This window comes from Hevea brasiliensis, chromosome 18, assembly GCF_030052815.1.
Source record: "Hevea brasiliensis isolate MT/VB/25A 57/8 chromosome 18, ASM3005281v1, whole genome shotgun sequence".
Classification (NCBI taxonomy): domain Eukaryota; kingdom Viridiplantae; phylum Streptophyta; class Magnoliopsida; order Malpighiales; family Euphorbiaceae; genus Hevea; species Hevea brasiliensis.
Genome location: NC_079510.1, coordinates 35628900 through 35647535, shown reverse-complemented (window position 1 = coordinate 35647535; position 18636 = coordinate 35628900). Strand labels below are relative to the sequence as shown.

The following is an 18636-nucleotide window of genomic DNA, read 5'->3' as shown; positions in this document are numbered from 1 at the left end:
CTGATCTCAATTTAACTCAAATGGATTTCAGTCCAATTCACAATTCGAAGCGGTCCGTGGCTTAGATTTACATGGAAGTCCCCTAACCGCCACAATAAATGGCAAAACGACACGGTGTGACCCATGGACGTTAAAAATAACTGTAATTTTTTTTTTAATATTTCCAGAAGCTAGTAGACGCCTGGCGCTACGGTGGGCTCATTGCTGATGATGTCAAGGCCGACGAAATTTACGCACCACGCACACGTGTATTCTAACTCTGTTCAACGTGTCCATTACGCAACCACCTACGCAAGGAAAGCAAAGAGTCCTAAGCTGCCGATCCTTTTTAATTAATTTACCTTTACCTTTTAATGATATTTCTTAGATAATCACACGCGTAAGCTCATTTTCCACCCAACTCTCCGTGAGTATAAATATTCATTCACACCTTTGTCGTGCCTCAACAATCCCCTTTCTTCTTCGGTTCTCTAACTAACTGAGCAATCTCTTTTTTATCGTTTTGTCTTTCTTTCTACCTATATGGAAACTCAAGAGCTGTTCCGAATGCAAGATCTAGATTCTACGGTGTCGTTTTCTCCCAGTTTCAATAGCTACTCCTCTGATCAACTAGCTGATATCGCAGATAAAGTCGGGAAAGAGGAAGCGAACAATATGGTTACTGTTTTCACGAACCAAAACGACAACCATAGCAGCGGCAGCAGTAGCAGCGATGAGGACGACGTTGATTTCGAGTTCGTTTTGGTCGGCGCAAATCCCGAATTTTGTACAGCAACCGATGAAGATCATAAGGTCGCCTTTCCGATTTTCCCGCTGTTCGATCGAGATCTCCTGTTGAAGTATGAAAATGAGTCAAAAGACCAGAGCCAAGATCACAAATCATCCACAGTTCGCTTACCTTTGGAGAATATGTTTATTGAAGATCGAGATCCTCCATCCTCGTCTTCGGGTACTGATGCGGACGAATTAGACGGAATTTTACCTGAAACTTATTGTGTTTGGACGCCGCAAAAGTCGTCACAATCGCCTTCGCCTAACCGTTCGCCGTCAAGATGCAAAAAGAGCAATTCCACCGGATCATCGTCGAAGCAACGGTGGCGTTTGCTAGATTTGTTGCATCTTCGAAGATGCAGCAGCGACGGAAAGGAATCGTTCATATTTTTGAATCCAGATCATAATCATCATCACGATAATAACAACAACATCAATTCAGGGAAGAAAGAGGAGAAAGTTGAAAAAGGCAAAATAGTTACGGCAAAAGCAGGCATGCCCAAAGGGAAAGTATCAGCACATGAATTGTTCTATATAAGGAACAAGGCATTGAAGGAAGGAGATAAGAGAAAATCGTACTTGCCATACAGGCAAGGACTGGTGGGCTTCTTTGCCAATGTGAACGGACCGGGCAGGAATTTTCCTCCATTCTAATTATATATATATTTCAAAAAAAAAAAAAATTAAATTCCGTTAATAGGATTTGGAGAGTTTGAGGAAATTTGTTTTGGTTTTGTTATAATTTATTAGTTGTGTAAATATTTATGTTCATAGATATATTCTTGGTTTGGAATTTTTAATTAGAAGACCAAATTAATGGCAGAGAGTTTGTTTCTTCTTCGGCTGCCAGATCAATGAAGAGCAGTGGGAATCTTACGATTCATGCAGCTCATGGAAATGGACCCTCTTGGGCTGTTTTGTGGTGAGTAAAAGGAAAATGATAAGAGAATAAAAAAAAAAAAAATTTCTTGTTTTATGAAAAGGAAAAATAAATTTTTTTAAAATTAAATGCTCATGTTTAAAAAAAATTATGAAAATTTATATAAAAATGTTCAAATAATATTCTTGAATCAGTTTATTTTTCTGTCGGATAGAAAAGAGTGGAAATTTTTTTTTATATGTATTTTTTCTTTCACATGCACTTAGATAAATTAATGTTTAATTTAATTTATTTTTATAAATTATTTTTTTTTAATTTTAGTTTCAAATTAAGAGTATTTATAACTAAATATTTATTAAATATATATATAGAAAAACGTAGATTTTAATTTAAAAATAAATTATTATTCAAATAGTATATTTTTATAAATAATATTGTACCATTCAACTATATAATTATATCATATTATTCAATATAATTATTTATAATATAATTTTATTTATTCAGTATGGACATAACGTAAAGATGTAATAATTTTCTCCTTTTATTTTTTCTTTCCATCAAAACGTGTAAAATTCGTAAATCAATTCCTATGCTTTCCTTTCTATTCTCTGTGAAAAAGATTTAGAAAATAATTTTCACAAGAATTTTAATTTCTTTATAATTTTACTCACTTTTTTCTTCTATGGCGTTCCTGTTTACAAAACAGGTCCTTATTTCAACTCTCTTTATTTTTTACTTCGTTTAAACAATTATTAGTTTATATATTCCATTTAATTTATATTTCAAATCTAATCAAATTTATTAATAATCCAAACATAATTTTTAATCTAAGTATCTTGAAATTATTTTTATATTCAAATTTTTGATAAAATTTTCACTCTAATTAAAATTATTCTAATTATGTTAGGTTAAGACATCACATACTAGTTTTGTTGTGAGCAAGGACTTTGCAACTCTTTGATCTTGTGAACAAAGGAAATGGCCCAATTTTGCAGTTGACACTTACACTTCATTAGATAGGCATGTGATTCAAAATAAATACATGAAGGTGACCCAGGCAGGATATTAAATTTGGTGTTATTTATCATAATTTTGTACAATTAAATGGAAAAATCAAAGAAAGGAAAAGAAAAGAAAAGAAAAGAAAAACTTGAGCAATCACTATCTATCTACAAATAAGAGAAGAAAATGGACCACTACCTAATCCTCTTTAGAAAATGAGGAGAGAAGTTACATACATATATATAGAAACTAGAAAGGAGGCTTTCATGTTTCATGCAAATTGTGTTTAGGCAAGGGGGAATTAGAAATTCAGTTTTGAGGGTCAAAGATAAATATTAAAACCAAATTAAATGAAATTTTGTTTAAAATGTAGGGTCCAAAATCAAAATATAAAATATTAAGAGATTAAAATTAAATAATATAAAAATATGAATAAAATTTACATAAAGATATAAATATTATAGGAGTAAATAGTAATTTTCTTAAAAATACACTAAAATTTATAGGTAAATAAATGGTGTTTTTATTTTGTAAAAATACAATAAAATTATGAATAAAATTTTAATTTTCAAAACTTTTAGATAACATAGTCCTAATTAAAGGAACAATGGACCAACATGAATACTTTTGAAGGAATTCTTACAATTTTGTACCCCTATTTTTACATGTACGTCAGGCACGTGAATTTAAGTCATATATAATTATATAAATACAATATAGAGAAAAAATACATAAGATTTTACATAATTTGGCTGTAAAATGATTAAAAAAAAAGTTAAGACTTCTCAATGAGTTTACACAAATTTTCATAATTTATTGAAATTGGTAAAATTTATAATATTTATATTATCCGAGTCTATTGACTTTTACCCTCCGCTGTTATCATAAATTTCGTAAAATATTCGATTTAGATAATAATTCCAATCAATAAAAAGTATTTCTAAAATTTAAGCTATATTACCATGATTGATTATGTGTTTTTTATTTTGTGTGAAATATTAAGAATATCATAAATTGAATTGTATAATAAAAAATCACCTCAACTATTTTTTTAATTGTGTGAATTCTCATTTTCATTTAATTGTTTGCTTAAATTTTAAGCTTGAATTAAGGTATGGGTTCATGATTTTACTTTTTTTTCTTTTTGGATAATAAACAAGGAAAATTGTAATTAATTCAATTTAAATTCATAAATATATCGGTAAACATAGTCTAGTAATAATTGTATAGATATATTAGATCTGAAAGACACAGGACGCTCTATTCCTTTTATATATATAATTAATTAAAAAAATTTAATTCATAAATTTTAATTTTAATATTCATAATTTTAGCTAAAATATAATTAAATGACATATTTTTTAATATCACGAAAGGGATTATAATTAATAAGATTTGAGTTCATATAATCATTATTAAATAAATTCACCTTTATTATTAAGGGATTTTTCTTATAGAATTTACGGTAACATTTAACTATTAAATATGTGAGTCCCATATGTTTATACATTAAATTCATGATGAATCGAATTTAAATAAAAATTTTTTTATTATTAATTTATCAATACAATTCCTGAATAAATCAAACAAAATTTCCAAATCCATCATAGTTCAACCCAAAAAAAAATTCTCCCACTTTAATTTGTAGTCATCTAGAGAAATGTGGAAAGGCAAAAAGGGATGATTCTAATGTCTATCCCTTTATTAATCTTTCCACAAGAAAGTGTGAACCCAAGAAAATTGGCACTCATATGCATATCTTGAAGAGCAATTCATAATTTGATTTTGATTGAAGATTAAAAAGAATTTGTAGGCCCTTCACAATATAACCTTTTGCGACGAAAAGAATTAAAACCAATTATTTTGCTCTAATAAATATATAACAAGACCTAATTATAAATAAATAAAAGTAAAATTTATATATTAACTTTATAATAAATTATATTTAAGTAATCAACGGGAATGAAAATATTAATAATAATAAAAATTTAAAAATAAAAACATTTACAATGATTAAAATTTATAAAAAAAAATATTTATTATTAACAGTAAAAGTAGATAAAAATAAAAATGTATGATAAAATTAAGATTTATGAATTACTTAATATGTTTTTTTAATATAAAAATTATTTATTAATTTTACCATAAAGTGTGGATTACAAAATAATTTCTCCAGTATTATATTGTAGATGCATACCGGCAGGAGACACTTCGAAATTCGATGGTACTCACGTGCTCAACGTGCGGGATTTCTCCGGATCCGAGAGGACGAGGATCCCATTAGCAACGCCTGCCAATCCCAATAAGGAAAAATTACTATATATTTTAATTATTATTTTTTAATTTTAAAAATTATTAATAATTTTTTTCATTCATTTCTTAAAAAATAATGTGTATAATAGTATTTGTTATATTATATAAAATGACATACTTTTTCATAAAAAAATATTTTAAATTTTCTTTCATCATATAAATTTTTTAAGTTAATTATTTTTTTTAAATATCTCAATCATTTAAAAATATATAAAAAAATATTTTTTATAAAATAAATATACCTTGAGTTGCAAACATAAACTCATGATACATATCCCAGATTCATTTATACAAACAAAAACCTTATATAAATTAAATAATAGGTCTCTTACTTCTTTTTCTTTTTTCTAAAGTTCACCTAATTTTTTTTTTTAAATTTCATGCACTCTAAATAATGGAAAACAAAAGAATTCATTAAAAAATATTAAATTGAGATAAAACAAAAATTAAAAAAAAATTAATTAGACTTAAAATTAATTTAGATTAAATAATAATTTTATTATTATTTAATATTATGTTTAAAAAAAAGAATTGAATAATATGTTTTTAAAAATAAAAAATTAAATAATTAATAAAAATTAAATTAATTTTTTTTAAAGCATAGATCTAAGTCCTGTTTAATATTTAATTTCAGATACTAAAATTAATTTTTTAAATAAAAATATTATTTTAAATATTATTAAAAATAATAATTAAAAAAATTATTTTATTATTTTAATATTAAAATTAATTAAATTTAATTTTAATTAATTTTAATATTTTTTAATTAATATATTTAAAAAAATAATTTTCTCAACTAGGACTGATCTCTCTCCCTCTCTCTCTCTCTCTCTCACGCACACTCATCGGCTACGAATCTAGGCAAGGCAAGCAGCCGCAAAAGTCAGCACTTTCCAGTTTCCTATTCCTGCATAAAGTTGAGATATTTTCCAAATTGCACTCAGATGTTTCCACGTGGCACTTACTAGGCTTAAAATATGTCAGGACACCCGTCCAAGCAGGCCCCGCGAAACGCCACGTGGGCCAGACGATCCTTAGCTCAACTATGTGGTGCTCTCTCTCTCTCTTCTCCCTTCATCAATCTCTTTCTCTCTTCTCTCTCTTCATCAATCTCTCCTCATCAATCTCTGTAAACCAACACTATTCACTAATCGCTTCAATTGCCCAAATTCCTCGATCGAGAACACTGTTTCTTCTCGCAAAATGTCCTCCCTGCAACTTCCTGGTTGCAGCAGAGCTCTGCATTCTCTCCCTTCTGCAGCTTCCTCCTCTTCTTTCTGGGGCAGAGATCTGTGCTTCGTTAATGGCGTCTCCATCTCCACCTCCAAGAAAGAGAATAGGAAGGTTCTTCGCCTTGGTAAAGGAACTCTTAGGGTTTATACAATGTCCACTAATGGCAACGGTTCCTCCTTTAAGATGAATCTCAATGAGTACATGGTCACTCTTGAGAAACCTTTCGGTATCCGGTTTGGTCTCTCCGTCGATGGCAAAATCTTCGTTCACGCTCTTAAGAAAGGGGTATTTGTTATTATTCTTGTTTGATTTCTCTTTTTCTTCTTTTGTTTAACATTTTGGAGCTTAAAATAAGCGATATGTTTAATTTGCAGGGCAATGCGGAGAGGTCCAGGATAGTTATCGTGGGTGACACATTGAAGAAGGCCACCAATTTGTCCAGCGGCAGGATTTTTGTGTTCAGCGATTTTGGCGATGCGCAGTAAGAAAATAGTCTGCATTTCATTATTAAACAGTTATGATTTCCATGATGGTTCAGGAATTTTTAAATAATTAGTTTAGTTAGGGAGCGAACCTTTGAATTCTTCGTTTTGATGGTTATAGTGATGCTTGGAAAGTTGTTCTAATTGTTTCATTTGATGGAGGGAGCAATGTGCTCGTGGCTCTGTTTAACACCTCTGTTCAATAAAGTTTTGGAATTTCCTTTTACTCTGTCCTTGTTTTGTACTAATATGCATTTTAATTCATTTACCTTGCGGCCATAAACAACTAACGCTTTACATTTCATCCAAAATTCGAAATTTCTTCTGTTCCTCTAGTTTTTCATTTTCATTTTTTTCAGTATCTTTGTTCTTTTAGGAAGATGCTGTTGGAGAAGAATGGATCTTTTAGCTTGATCCTCGAGCGACCCTTTTCCCCTTTTCCAATCCACCAATTACAAGTTTTGAGTGATATAGACTTAATGTTCAATAGAGGGCGGGTTTCTATTGCTACTTGGAACAAAGCTATCCTATCGTCTAATTTGAAAACTTCTTCTGAAGGGAGTGAGAATTCTGGTTTCGTAGCATTTTCCTCCAAGTTTTTAGCACCCCATGGATGGAAGCTTTTGAATGATCAAAATGGATATGTGGAATCACCAGCAGAGAAAACCCTTCGTCCTCCTGTGAGCCCATTTGTTTGTGTTTTTCCTGAGGGGGAGTCTAAAGATGGAGAATGGGCTTACGGAAGTTTTCCTCTGGATGAGTATATCAATGCACTACATCGTTCTAAAGGCGAGCTGCACTACAATCATAGGCTTGGTACCAATTATAGTAAGGTATGTTTTTCAACTTTTCTTTGCAAATGTAGCTTCAGTACTCATCACTGAACGCTGCAGTTCACATTCGTATCTCTATTATTTTATTCTTCATGTCAGATAACAGAGCAAATATATGTTGGATCTTGTATACAAACTGAAGCTGATGTGGAAAAGTTGTCAAATGTGGTGAGTGCCTCTTCTTTATTACATTTTATAGTCCTGGTCTCTGCCCAATTATTCAACATATCTGTTCCTGTTGCAAAGTGGAATATGTTAATTAAAGAAACTGGTAATTTTATCCCAATTGAAAGATTGGCAACCAATCATAATGTGACATTGAATAACTTATTAATTTGCAGGAACTTCTGATTGAAGTTTGACAATAATCTTCCACTCATCTAATAAAATATTTGTTCCGTTGTACCAATACATTGGTTGCGTGATTAACTAATGTTTCAAGCACCATCATCGCTTGCATATACCTTTTTTTTTTTTTTTTTTTTTTGGAATTGATGTGTAATGCTGGCATATAATGTTCTGCTGTGCAGAATACCTTCATATAGCTATATAGCATTCCTTCCTTAGCTTGTTTAAATATGTCTTGTGAACAGAGAGTTGTTTAGTTGGTTTTGTGCCAGGAATCAATTATGAACAGCTTGTTGGTTCATAGAGTTACTTTGCATGGGCCAATTATTTCCAATTCCACATTCATTCTTTAACACTTTAAAATATTTCTGCAACAGGGAGTCACTGCTGTACTCAATTTCCAGAGTCGTATTGAAGCAGAAAACTGGGGAATAAATTCTGGTTCAATCAATGAGTCATGCCAAAGATTTAATATTCTAATGATCAACTTTCCTATAAAGTAAGTGAAAAGCTTCATGCCACAATTCATTTGTTGATGATTGTTGATGAAGAAAGATGCTTATACCAACTCTTGGGACAGTTCACTTTCATCCATGCTAGGCATTCGTGTGGTGATGCATGCACACAATGCTTAAAGGAGTGTGCATGCAGGCATGCCACATGAACTCAATATTTCAATATTTGTTTTGTTACATCAAAATTTGCTAAACCAAAAAGGTGTTATTAGAAATTTACTGACTCAAAAGAAATGCTTTATGGATGGGCTGAGTAGATAAAATATTTTAATGTACAGGAAGGTAAATTTGCCTGTAAATTTTGTTGCAGAGATACAGATTCCTTTGACCTGAGGAAGAAATTACCATTTTCTGTGGGGCTTCTATTGCGCTTATTGAAAAAGAATCATCGAGTTTTTGTCACTTGTACAACTGGCTTTGATCGATCTCCTGCTTGTGTGATAGCATACCTTCACTGGATAACTGATACATCCCTTCATGCCGCATATAACTTTGTCACCGGATTGCACTCATGCAGACCTGATAGGTTCATTTGCCTACCCTTTTTATTATCTGCTTAGCATTATCTATACAGAGGATTATTTATGGTGATCTACTTATCTCTTGTTGGGTTCTGAAAATATAAATTTCAACCATATTTTTCATTTCTGCTATTGCTCAAGTCTAGAACTTCGCATGATAGATTGTTGGCAACATCTCCAGACATCCGTCCTCGTGCGTTTTAACTTTTATATCAGAACACTGTTTTTGTGATTACTCATAGTATGCCCTTATTTAGCTTCTAGAATCAATTTTTTTTCTTTTTTCTAGCTCAATAAATCCTCCACTAACTGGAGTGAGGGATTAAAAACTCAGTTATTTCCATGGTAGGATTGGGAATACCAGTGCCCTCTCTCTCTATGTCATCCTAAACCCCTATTTAGACCTAATTATATAGAATTGTTGCAAATGGACTAAACAGTGGAAAGAAATTGAAGAATACTCTCTTCATTGCTATGAAACTTTTTGTTTTATTTATTTATTTTTATTTTAAATTCAACCAAAGCATATTATATACAATTCTTAATGGCAGGCCGGCAATTGCTTGGGCAACGTGGGATCTTGTAGCTATGGTGGAAGGTGGCAGACATGACGGACCAGCAACACATGCTGTGACTTTTGTGTGGAATAGTCAAGAGGTGACTCTTAGAACTCAAAATAAAAGAAATGCCACTGTTTTTCTTTATATGGTACTGGAATTGGACTAATTTGTAAAGAAGTATGTGGTATGTAAGCTTCAATTCCATTGTCTAAATGAAGCAAACTGATCATAGAACAACTTGTTTGTCTGCCTCTGCATGAAAGGGAGAAGATGTATCCCTGGTTGGAGATTTCACTGGAAGTTGGAAAGAACCAATGAAGGCAAGTCACATGGGTGGTCCAAGATACGAAGTTGAAGTTAGACTTCCTCAAGGAAAGTAAGTATTATGCTTCCTGCAACAGTTCCTTGATCAACTTTAGAGGTTCTTCCAATATGTAAGCTTTTCATGTATGTTGCTGCATGGCATCTTTGTTCACATATGTATTCAAGAATTGTTTAAGATTGTGCATCATCATTTCTTTAGTTTACTGTCTGTGTTTGAAACCAAGAATCTTATACTTGGAACTAGGTCTAAACTCCAAACTCTTCTCTAGTTCTAATGAAAACTTGTGGTTGAAGAATTTGGTCTTCCAAATTTATTCACACTATAAGTGGGGCTTCTCCAATCCTCTTTTTGGACATTATTGTTTACTTGTTGATTTTAGTTAAATTGTCAAGTGATGTGTGTTGCTGCTGTTTTGGTTTGGGATTTTCTATGTATTTATTTTTGGTAGCCTGGGTTCTACTTGGTGTACTATATGTTAATATTATGAGATGGAACAGGCTTTAAATCTTCTCCATTTTGTACTTTGTAGTCATAATGCTTTTGATATATGTCAATCATAAAAGAAACTACTCATCCATCTGAAATAATAGCTTGGACTGCTTTATTTTCAATTTTATCTGTGTTTCTTTGTCCCATTAGCACAACTTTGCGCAACCTTCTTTGGTTTGCACAACCCATAGGATTATCTAAGGATAATTGTTGTAGTCAATAGTTTTTTAATTTGTAAGATCATGTGACTTGCCACTACATATATTTTGAAATATTTGTTTTTGGAAGTTATTTCTAAGCTTTCATAACATCCTCTGCTTTTTTAGGTACTACTATAAGTACATCATTAATGGGCAATGGCGGCATTCAACAGCTTCACCAACAGAAAGGGATGAAAGGGGAAATATCAACAATGTAATTGTGGTTAGTGATACTGCAAGTGTGAGGCCTTCTATTCAACAACAAAAGAAGGTTGGTGTATGACTCTTATTTATATGAACTTGAAATGTAAGGTGTCTTAATACCATTTTTCTGATTACTGGCTTCTAGCATATTAACTCAAAGTAGGAGGCAAAGAAAAAAGATAAAGGAGGAAAGCTGTATTGCATAAACCTGTTTCAGAGTCCAGGCTGCTTCTTTTAATGACTATTTATGTTCAAACTTTGGTCAATCAAAGAAGATAATTTCTATTAGGGACTTGTCAATAGGCTACCTGCTTTGAAATTTTCCTACTGTCAACTTTTTTTTGGCATCCTGGAGTTTGTCTCTGAAATCCTGAAGGATTCTTGTTTTCATAAAATGACAAGTAATTCTAACTTGGTTAGAGAAATTCCTTTTCTTTGTTAATTAAATTTGTTGGTAATAACTATGCTTCTCAAGCATGTCGAAGGGGGAGGGAAATGGAGGGCAAAGGGAGCAGCTGGAACTTCAGTGACCAAAAAAATTGTTTTTGTGATATTATGTTCTGACTTTCTGATTCATTTGATCCAAATTTTAGGATGCCAACATTATCAAGGTGATTGAGAGGCCGTTGACAGAAAATGAACGTTTTATGCTAGCAAAAGCAGCTCGTTGCATTGCATTTTCTGTCTGTCCAATCAGACTAACTCCGAAGTAATTGAGCATTTGATGTCACCCCTGGCAACCTGCTTTGCATACTTCCACTGCTGCACATGTTCAACATTCTTCTGTGAAGGCGAATATCATTATTATAATTTTAACGACCACGGTTACGAATTCCTCGTGAACAGGGAGATTTTGTTATGTGATAAATCTTCATAGAAATAAAACATGTTGTGTTAGTATCATGAATGATGATGGATGAGTAATCCAAAAATGCCTCTCAAAATTCTTCGATTTGTAGTTCCATTACACGCTTTTTACTCTAGTGCAATTCGTCTTTTCATTGCTTGTTGAAAATCTACTTTATCTGGATACAAAGTATGAACAACTGGATTCTGTTGAGTATTTGAAATCCTGTATCTGATTCTGAAGGCTAGGCATGTATTTCAATTTTGTTGATGTGGTGTTGGGGCTAGTAATGTGAATCATCTCGCCTCTCCAAACCTACATGGTTTTAACTACTTTTTTTTCTGCAGACGATATATACAGAGCTTTTAGAACATCGAAGTAACATGGTGAGGTGCCTTTAAACATATGTAAATGTACTGTAAGATACAAGGATTGATTCAATGTTTGATATGTAATGTGGTTTAATCATACTTCAAATTGCAGAAACTGGAAACAGGTCGACTAATGGGACATCCATCATTGGTTCCAAGGGATGATTGCAGGTAAAAACATACATAACAGTAAATCTATAGTATGCATACATTTAAAACTCACTTCTATTTCAGATTTCAGTCATATACATACGTACACCAACCTCTTCCATTTGCCTTTTTATATTTACAAAATAGCAGTTCTATTTCTATTCCTAGTGGCTTTATTTTCCTGTAATTAAAGGCAAATCAACCTCATTGCACCATTCAACACATCTACTCTCGAAATATGAACTCTTCACTTCATTAGGCCAATAGCTTACCCAAACTTGCCCTCCTATTCTCCACTTCAAAACACTGCCTTCCATTTCCTTGTTCAATCTCCACTCTACTCCCTCCCCATATTCATCTCCTGCAAAAACCAACCCTCTTGTTTTCGTAAATGGTCTTGTCTGCCCATTGTATCTATTTCGAGCACCATTGTTATTTCCTCCACCGCTATTATTGTTAACCATTTTCGATGTAGCAACTTCATGATCAGTAGTATTGTTATACAAAACTGCATCGAAAATAACACTATTCCCTTCAGCATCTTGATCCCACCTCCAATTTTTCATCTTCGTCCTTGTTGCCATTCTTGCTCTTGTTTTCACCTTAGGAGCTCTTGAATCTTCGTAATTCCCCTTCATAACGCTCTGCATTTCCACTTCTCTCTCTCCATTATCAGTGGACCTACCCAAGCTCATTCCAACAACATAAGTTGCCCCAACCTCTGGCCCGACCCAAACTCGAGCCCTGGACACAAAATGCCTCTCGTCTGCGTAATCTGCATCATCATTTTTCTTAAATCCTAATTTCGCCACGTGGAACCGCAAGTTATCCACGCGTACCTTAACCCGAATACACCCTTCAGAGAAACTAACTGAATATTCCAACTGTAAGATTGCCTCTAACTGTTGGTGTGCTAAGGCGTACTTTAGCACTGAATCCCTTGCTTCAATAGCAGGAAATTTGTTATTTCTAGAACTTGTAGTAAGATCCATAGCCAAAATGGGTGCATAGCCCTTGAGTACCCAAAACCCATGAGCCTCCATTGCATAAGATAACTTTACTTGATGATCCAGCATAGGGGCTAAAACATGCAATCCTACGCCCACCTCCCTTAAAATAAGCCATTTTGTTAGCATATACCCAAGGGTGCGCATAAAACAGAGCTCGGCATCCACTCCCACAGTAATCAGAAAGGTTCGCAGAGCAGGGTTTTGTTCACATTTGAAGGCTTCAAGGTTAGGACGCAATAGGGATTCAAAGTATAAGGACCCAACTTCACTAGGAGCATCACACACGCACAGCCAAAACAAGCGCATCAGAAACACTAAGTTGAAGAAACTCGAAAAAGATTCCAGTGAGTGAGAGTCCATTATCCAAGAAATCGGTTCGGGCTTGAGTTTTTGTAGCTGTGAACGAGGACAAGTAGTATTGTGCGCCATGGGTGAGCGGGTGATGATTTCTTGGAGAAGCTGGAGTAATAGGGGAAGGAAGGGTTTCTCTGAATTGAGAGGACAGGTATCAGAAACCCAGAGGGTCTTTGGAGCATTGTGGGGGTGAAAACCCTGTAAGGATATAGTGAAGGTCACTAATGCTTCCAAGTTGGACCCAGCAGTTCTCTCTGCTTTGAGTTGAATAGTCCGAGTGAAGTCATCTCCAGGCGGTTTGGAGGTGGCGAGTTCGATGATGTGAGAGGAGTCTGAGTCGGTCCAGTCGGCCAACTCAGGGAGCTCAGAGATCCAGGACCATATATCAATCATCATGGATCTGGGTTCAATTTGGTTGGAGTTTTTGTTAGTTAATTTGGAGGTGACTGTGAGAGACGATGTGTAAGGTTTAAAAGGAGAGAATGAGTGGAAAATGGATATGAAAACTTGGAGCTAACAGTAGCCACTAACCGGGCACGAGAAGCAGTGGCTGTGGGCAGTTTGCGGGTGTATTTTGAAGTTGCATTAATTACTGCGTTTTGTTGGTGAGGCAGCTTACACGTGTTCACTGAAGCTCGGATACTTTGCTTGTTCAATTTTACATCACAAAAACTCCCTTAAAATCTTCATACATAGGTTGGAGCGTATTGAATGAAAATTTAATAAATTAAGCGATATATATATATATATATATATTTGGTTTAATTGTCAATATGGAAGCAAGAGTTATTAATAAAATTGATTTAGATGTTGTTTGGTTGGGGTAAGTGCAGAAAATAATATTATTTGATTTACATTATCAAATTAATTTCTTAAATAGTAGCACACTTTACTTTTTTTATGTAAGGGAAGTAATCTATTTAGATAAGTGTAATAAATTTATTAATTTATTTTTTAATTTATTATATTTTAAATTATTTTATGAATATTATTTTTTTTTATAATTTAAAAGCAAACTACATTTTTAAAAATTAATTTGTATACCAAACAGAAAGTAAAGTTTTATGAAAGCAAGTTTTCTATAAGTGTATTTTTCAGAAAATATACTTTTAAAAAAATAGAGTATCTTAAAGCAAACAATACCTTAATTAATAACATAAATACTACAGAATATGTTTTAATTATTATCCAAGTTATTTCATATTTTAAGAGCTTCATTATTGCTCTATTAACATCAACGGGGTTTAACACAATAGTATTAGAATCATAATTATGATCATTAGTAAAAAAAAAAAAGAAAAGAAAATTAATCCATATATAAGAATGCTAGGCCGTTTCTATATCCATTAGTAGCCCGTCATCGCTGTAGATTTTTTCAATTTTTTTGTCAGTCCAATGAGAGTCTCCTTCATCTGATAAAAATTTGTTCGGCGGATACACTTTTGCTCTTCTGTTGTTGGAATCATCATTCGAAATTCATAATTTTATCTCTCTCCATTGGAATATATATATATATATATATATATATATATATATATATATATATATATATATACATATACAAAAGGGTTTGCAGCAAATGAACTGCTTGGTACTTCTTGGTAATGATGAATAAAATGGTGTAATTGTATATCGTTTGATCATTTAATTCCAACTTGTGCTGTGTGCTCTCCGTAAGAACCTGCATGCCCTTTCTTCTGGTCTCTTTGATTTTGAATAAAAGGTGGGTTCCAAGTAGGGAGTTTTATGTTTCCCGCATTCAAGGATCTTTGGAGAAAAATTTCACCAGCTTTATCTATGAGAGAGAGTCGTCCTTCAAGATTCTCGAGGGGTAAAATTTTGTGACGATCTGTTTAGAACCTGTAATTCTTATTGTTTCTTGGTAAAGTGCATATCTGAGTCGTTCAACTCTCAAGTTATTATTATAATGAGTATTGAGGGCTGCTTATAGTCCCACATTTCTGCAACATAAATCGGAACTAGTCCAACATTCACTGACCCGAATTGGTGGTTTTGAATTGGAACCTGCAGCCTGATTTATTTATCTATTTTTTATTTTTTTTCATTTTCTCTTCCTATAAAAAAATTATATTAAATTTATATTTGGGTCCCTTTAATATTTTTAAATTAGAGACTGAATAAATAATGTTTAAATTTATTATAATTTGCTCAAATAATGAAGGATCAAATCAAAATCGGACCAAAATCATATCAAACCATTTCGAACTAAAATCAATCCAAATCATGAAGCCCGCCAAGCCAGCATTTCTAGCCCGAAATAAAACCCGAATTTTAACTGATTTAATAAAACATAAAATTGATTTAGTCATTTAATGACAGTAAAAATAAATATATAATAAAATTTCCACTCTCTTTCTGTCCTTGCACACCACCTTCTTTGTGCAAACGCAGTCCCTCCCTACAAAATCACATTCTCCTCCTCTCCAAGTAACAAGGCCAAATTAAAAAACACTACCGAGCGTGATAGTCTAGTGTTTAACTTAATGAAATGGCTTTATCTCGTATTAGTTTGACTCTCAACATCACCAGTATGATGGTTAAATATTGTCTCCGCTTAGAAACGCAATGAGAGGAAGTAACGGATTGTCCAATGATTCGCACAAACTTGAAGCTCCTTAATAAAACCCCTCAAATCCTTTGAGGATCTGAACATGTGAAAATGTAAAATATCCTTCGCCTACCTTGTTCTTAGATTGCCTTTTAGAGAAATGTCTTCCTCTCACCTGCAATTTCATTTTTTTTTAATTATTTGAGAAACCATCAAATTACTTCATCCGGGAACATGAAAATTGAATTTAGAATTTTTCTTGTTTAAACTTGATACATCATAAACTCAAAATATAAGATGTATAATGAGACTCACTTGATTACCATGTATTTAATTTTAAAGGCCCTTTCATATAATGCGTTAAACGCCGAGTATTATTGAAATACATAAATCCTTTTTTACTAGGTTATAATTTCGTTTTGAAAAAAATTATTTACAAGAAAAGAATTTAATTAAATTTTCACACAATCATTTTTTTGGTATGATTTCTATTTCCTTTAAAATAATTTTTTTTAATTTAAACAAATTGAATTCTTTAATCTATTCCTCCTTTTGGAATTTGAAATTTTAAAAGAATTCAATTTAATTAATTTCTTTTTAGTCATTTTAATGTTTGGAATAAAAGAATTCAATTTTTTTTTTAAAATTTAAGAAAAATTATTTTCAAAGAAATAGAAATTAACTATGATTACATGAAAATTCATTCGAATTCTTTTCTTACAAATGATTTATTTCAAATGAACCATTAGATTTTTAAATACAAGAATTGATAAAAAAAATTAATTAAACTAAATTTTTAGAAAATTCTAATTTTTAGACAAGGGATAATGATTACTGATCCTTGATCACAACGTACAATATCAGTAAAATTAAGTCACTTCATTTGTGACTTTGTATAGAGTGTCTGGCTTTGTACTACATAAAAGCATACAAAAATGACAAAGAATGTTGACACTTAGGCCTAATAATGTCGACATACTTTCCTTAACTGACTATATAAAAACGAAAGCTTAAGAACTATATGAAGTGAACCTCTATTTCGATCACTTTCCTTGAGGTTGCTAGCAAACACAAGCAGATGGAAAAGAAGCATTTCTACCGAGAAAATTTCCTCATTTTAATTTGGCGGATCGTAAAGGCACAATGGAATTCTCTATTCATTTGTGTTTATTGTGCCTTTATTAAGTACTACTTCAGGCTAGTCTTTCTGATCAGTGCCTGGTTTGTTTCTCTGCTCCCTTGCACAATGTCGATGTTTTTCTTTCACTGGCTGAGATATGTTCAGTTGGTGTGCAATTATTATTATTATTATCATAACACTTTCTATATATGCAGTTATTATTGTTCATATTGGACCCATTATTTTCCCTTTATCTTTCCCTAATTCTTTCTTTTCGTAATTATTTACATATGGCTAACAGATTAGCTAGATTAGATTGCTTGCAGTAGTGTTCAAATTTCTTTTTCAGAGATAGAAATATCAAACCATGCAAGCAAAATGGCTAGGTTCGATCATTTTTGGCAGTTTGTTTAAATTTCCTTTTCAGATTGAAATATATAGTGTTAAAAAAATTTTTTCTTGACCTCTTATACACATCACCTGCTTATAGATCTTGAGACATCTTTTAAAGTGGGGCTTGGATTTCTAATATGGTATTAGGGTCTAATTAGATCGTTTCTTACAGGCTTATGTGAAGGTAGGCTGTCAAAAATTCTTCTTAGCTTTTATTCTATATCGTCTGCTTATAGATCTTGGTACCTCTTTAAAGTTGGGCTTGGTTTCTAATATGAAGCAAGCGATTAGCATCAGTAGCTCTTAGGTCAGAGAAAATAAGTGGTAGTACACTGTGCAATAGTGACCATACAAGGCAAGCCCATATACATCGATATCAATATGATATATCATATTCACAACCTGAACCTCTCATGCACAGACTGTATATATTAAAGATAAGGAGGCTTGTTCTTTAGTTTTAGAGTTAGCACCAGAGCCATGTTTTAGAGATAGGACCTTATCTCCAAGATCCATCACCATCATTTTTGTCATATTCCCACCATTGATTTCCATATTCTATGGTAGATATCCATCCATCCGCATATATCTCAGTAGCCGTACATTCTTTCAGCATCATTCTCTGTAATACTAGAACTTGTCAGCCCTCCTACATGCTGCTGAGATGGAAGTTGTCTTGCATATTGCAGCAATTTAATTTTAATTAATTAATTTGGGATTCACTGATTGATTAATTAAATTACTTATGATTAATAATCATAATCATTACTGTATTGGTTCACAAAATATGATGAAAATAAGTTGAAATTAATTATAATATATAATTATATTCCTAAATACTTTAGTAATTATTCATGCATGAGCAAAGAATAAGAGTAATGATTTAAAGACTTGTAGAGAGATTATTTTTGTAGCTTGAACTCATGACTTTCAGGTCGCAAATAGAGCAATTTTATCGTTATCCAAAAATATCTTCTCAAAGTTAACCATTTCATCCAACAAGTTAAACGAATGGTTAAGCAGAAGCATTAATTTAATTTGTGACGTGGAGATCACCCATTGCATGCATGCGGGAAAATTCCAAGACATGGTGACATAAACACATATAAATAGCTGGTAGATAGTAATTTCAATATTGAATCT

At 32.4% G+C, this 18636-nt stretch overlaps 3 protein-coding genes across 3 annotated transcripts; 2 read left to right on the top strand and 1 right to left on the bottom strand.

Moving 5' to 3' along the window:
- Window positions 1-418: 418 nt before the first annotated feature.
- Window positions 419-1593, top strand: LOC110643396 (uncharacterized). Its single transcript, XM_021795755.2, has one exon. It carries the CDS (start codon window positions 523-525, stop codon window positions 1423-1425), a length of 903 nt encoding a protein of 300 aa, XP_021651447.2. The 5' UTR covers window positions 419-522; the 3' UTR covers window positions 1426-1593.
- A 32-nt stretch (window positions 1594-1625) lies between these two features.
- On the top strand, window positions 1626-11694 carry LOC110643383 (phosphoglucan phosphatase LSF1, chloroplastic). Its single transcript, XM_058140538.1, has 11 exons — window positions 1626-1685; window positions 6008-6487; window positions 6577-6683; window positions 7061-7517; window positions 7617-7685; window positions 8243-8364; window positions 8691-8906; window positions 9453-9558; window positions 9725-9837; window positions 10602-10746; window positions 11273-11694. The coding sequence occupies exons 1-11, from the start codon at window positions 1626-1628 to the stop codon at window positions 11390-11392; spliced, it is 1995 nt and encodes a 664-aa protein (XP_057996521.1). The 3' UTR covers window positions 11393-11694.
- A 406-nt stretch (window positions 11695-12100) lies between these two features.
- LOC110643384 (uncharacterized) lies at window positions 12101-14018 on the bottom strand. The gene has a single exon (XM_021795737.2). The coding sequence runs from the start codon at window positions 13805-13807 to the stop codon at window positions 12221-12223; it is 1587 nt and encodes a 528-aa protein (XP_021651429.2). The 5' UTR covers window positions 13808-14018; the 3' UTR covers window positions 12101-12220.
- Between the last annotated feature and the right edge of the window lie 4618 nt (window positions 14019-18636).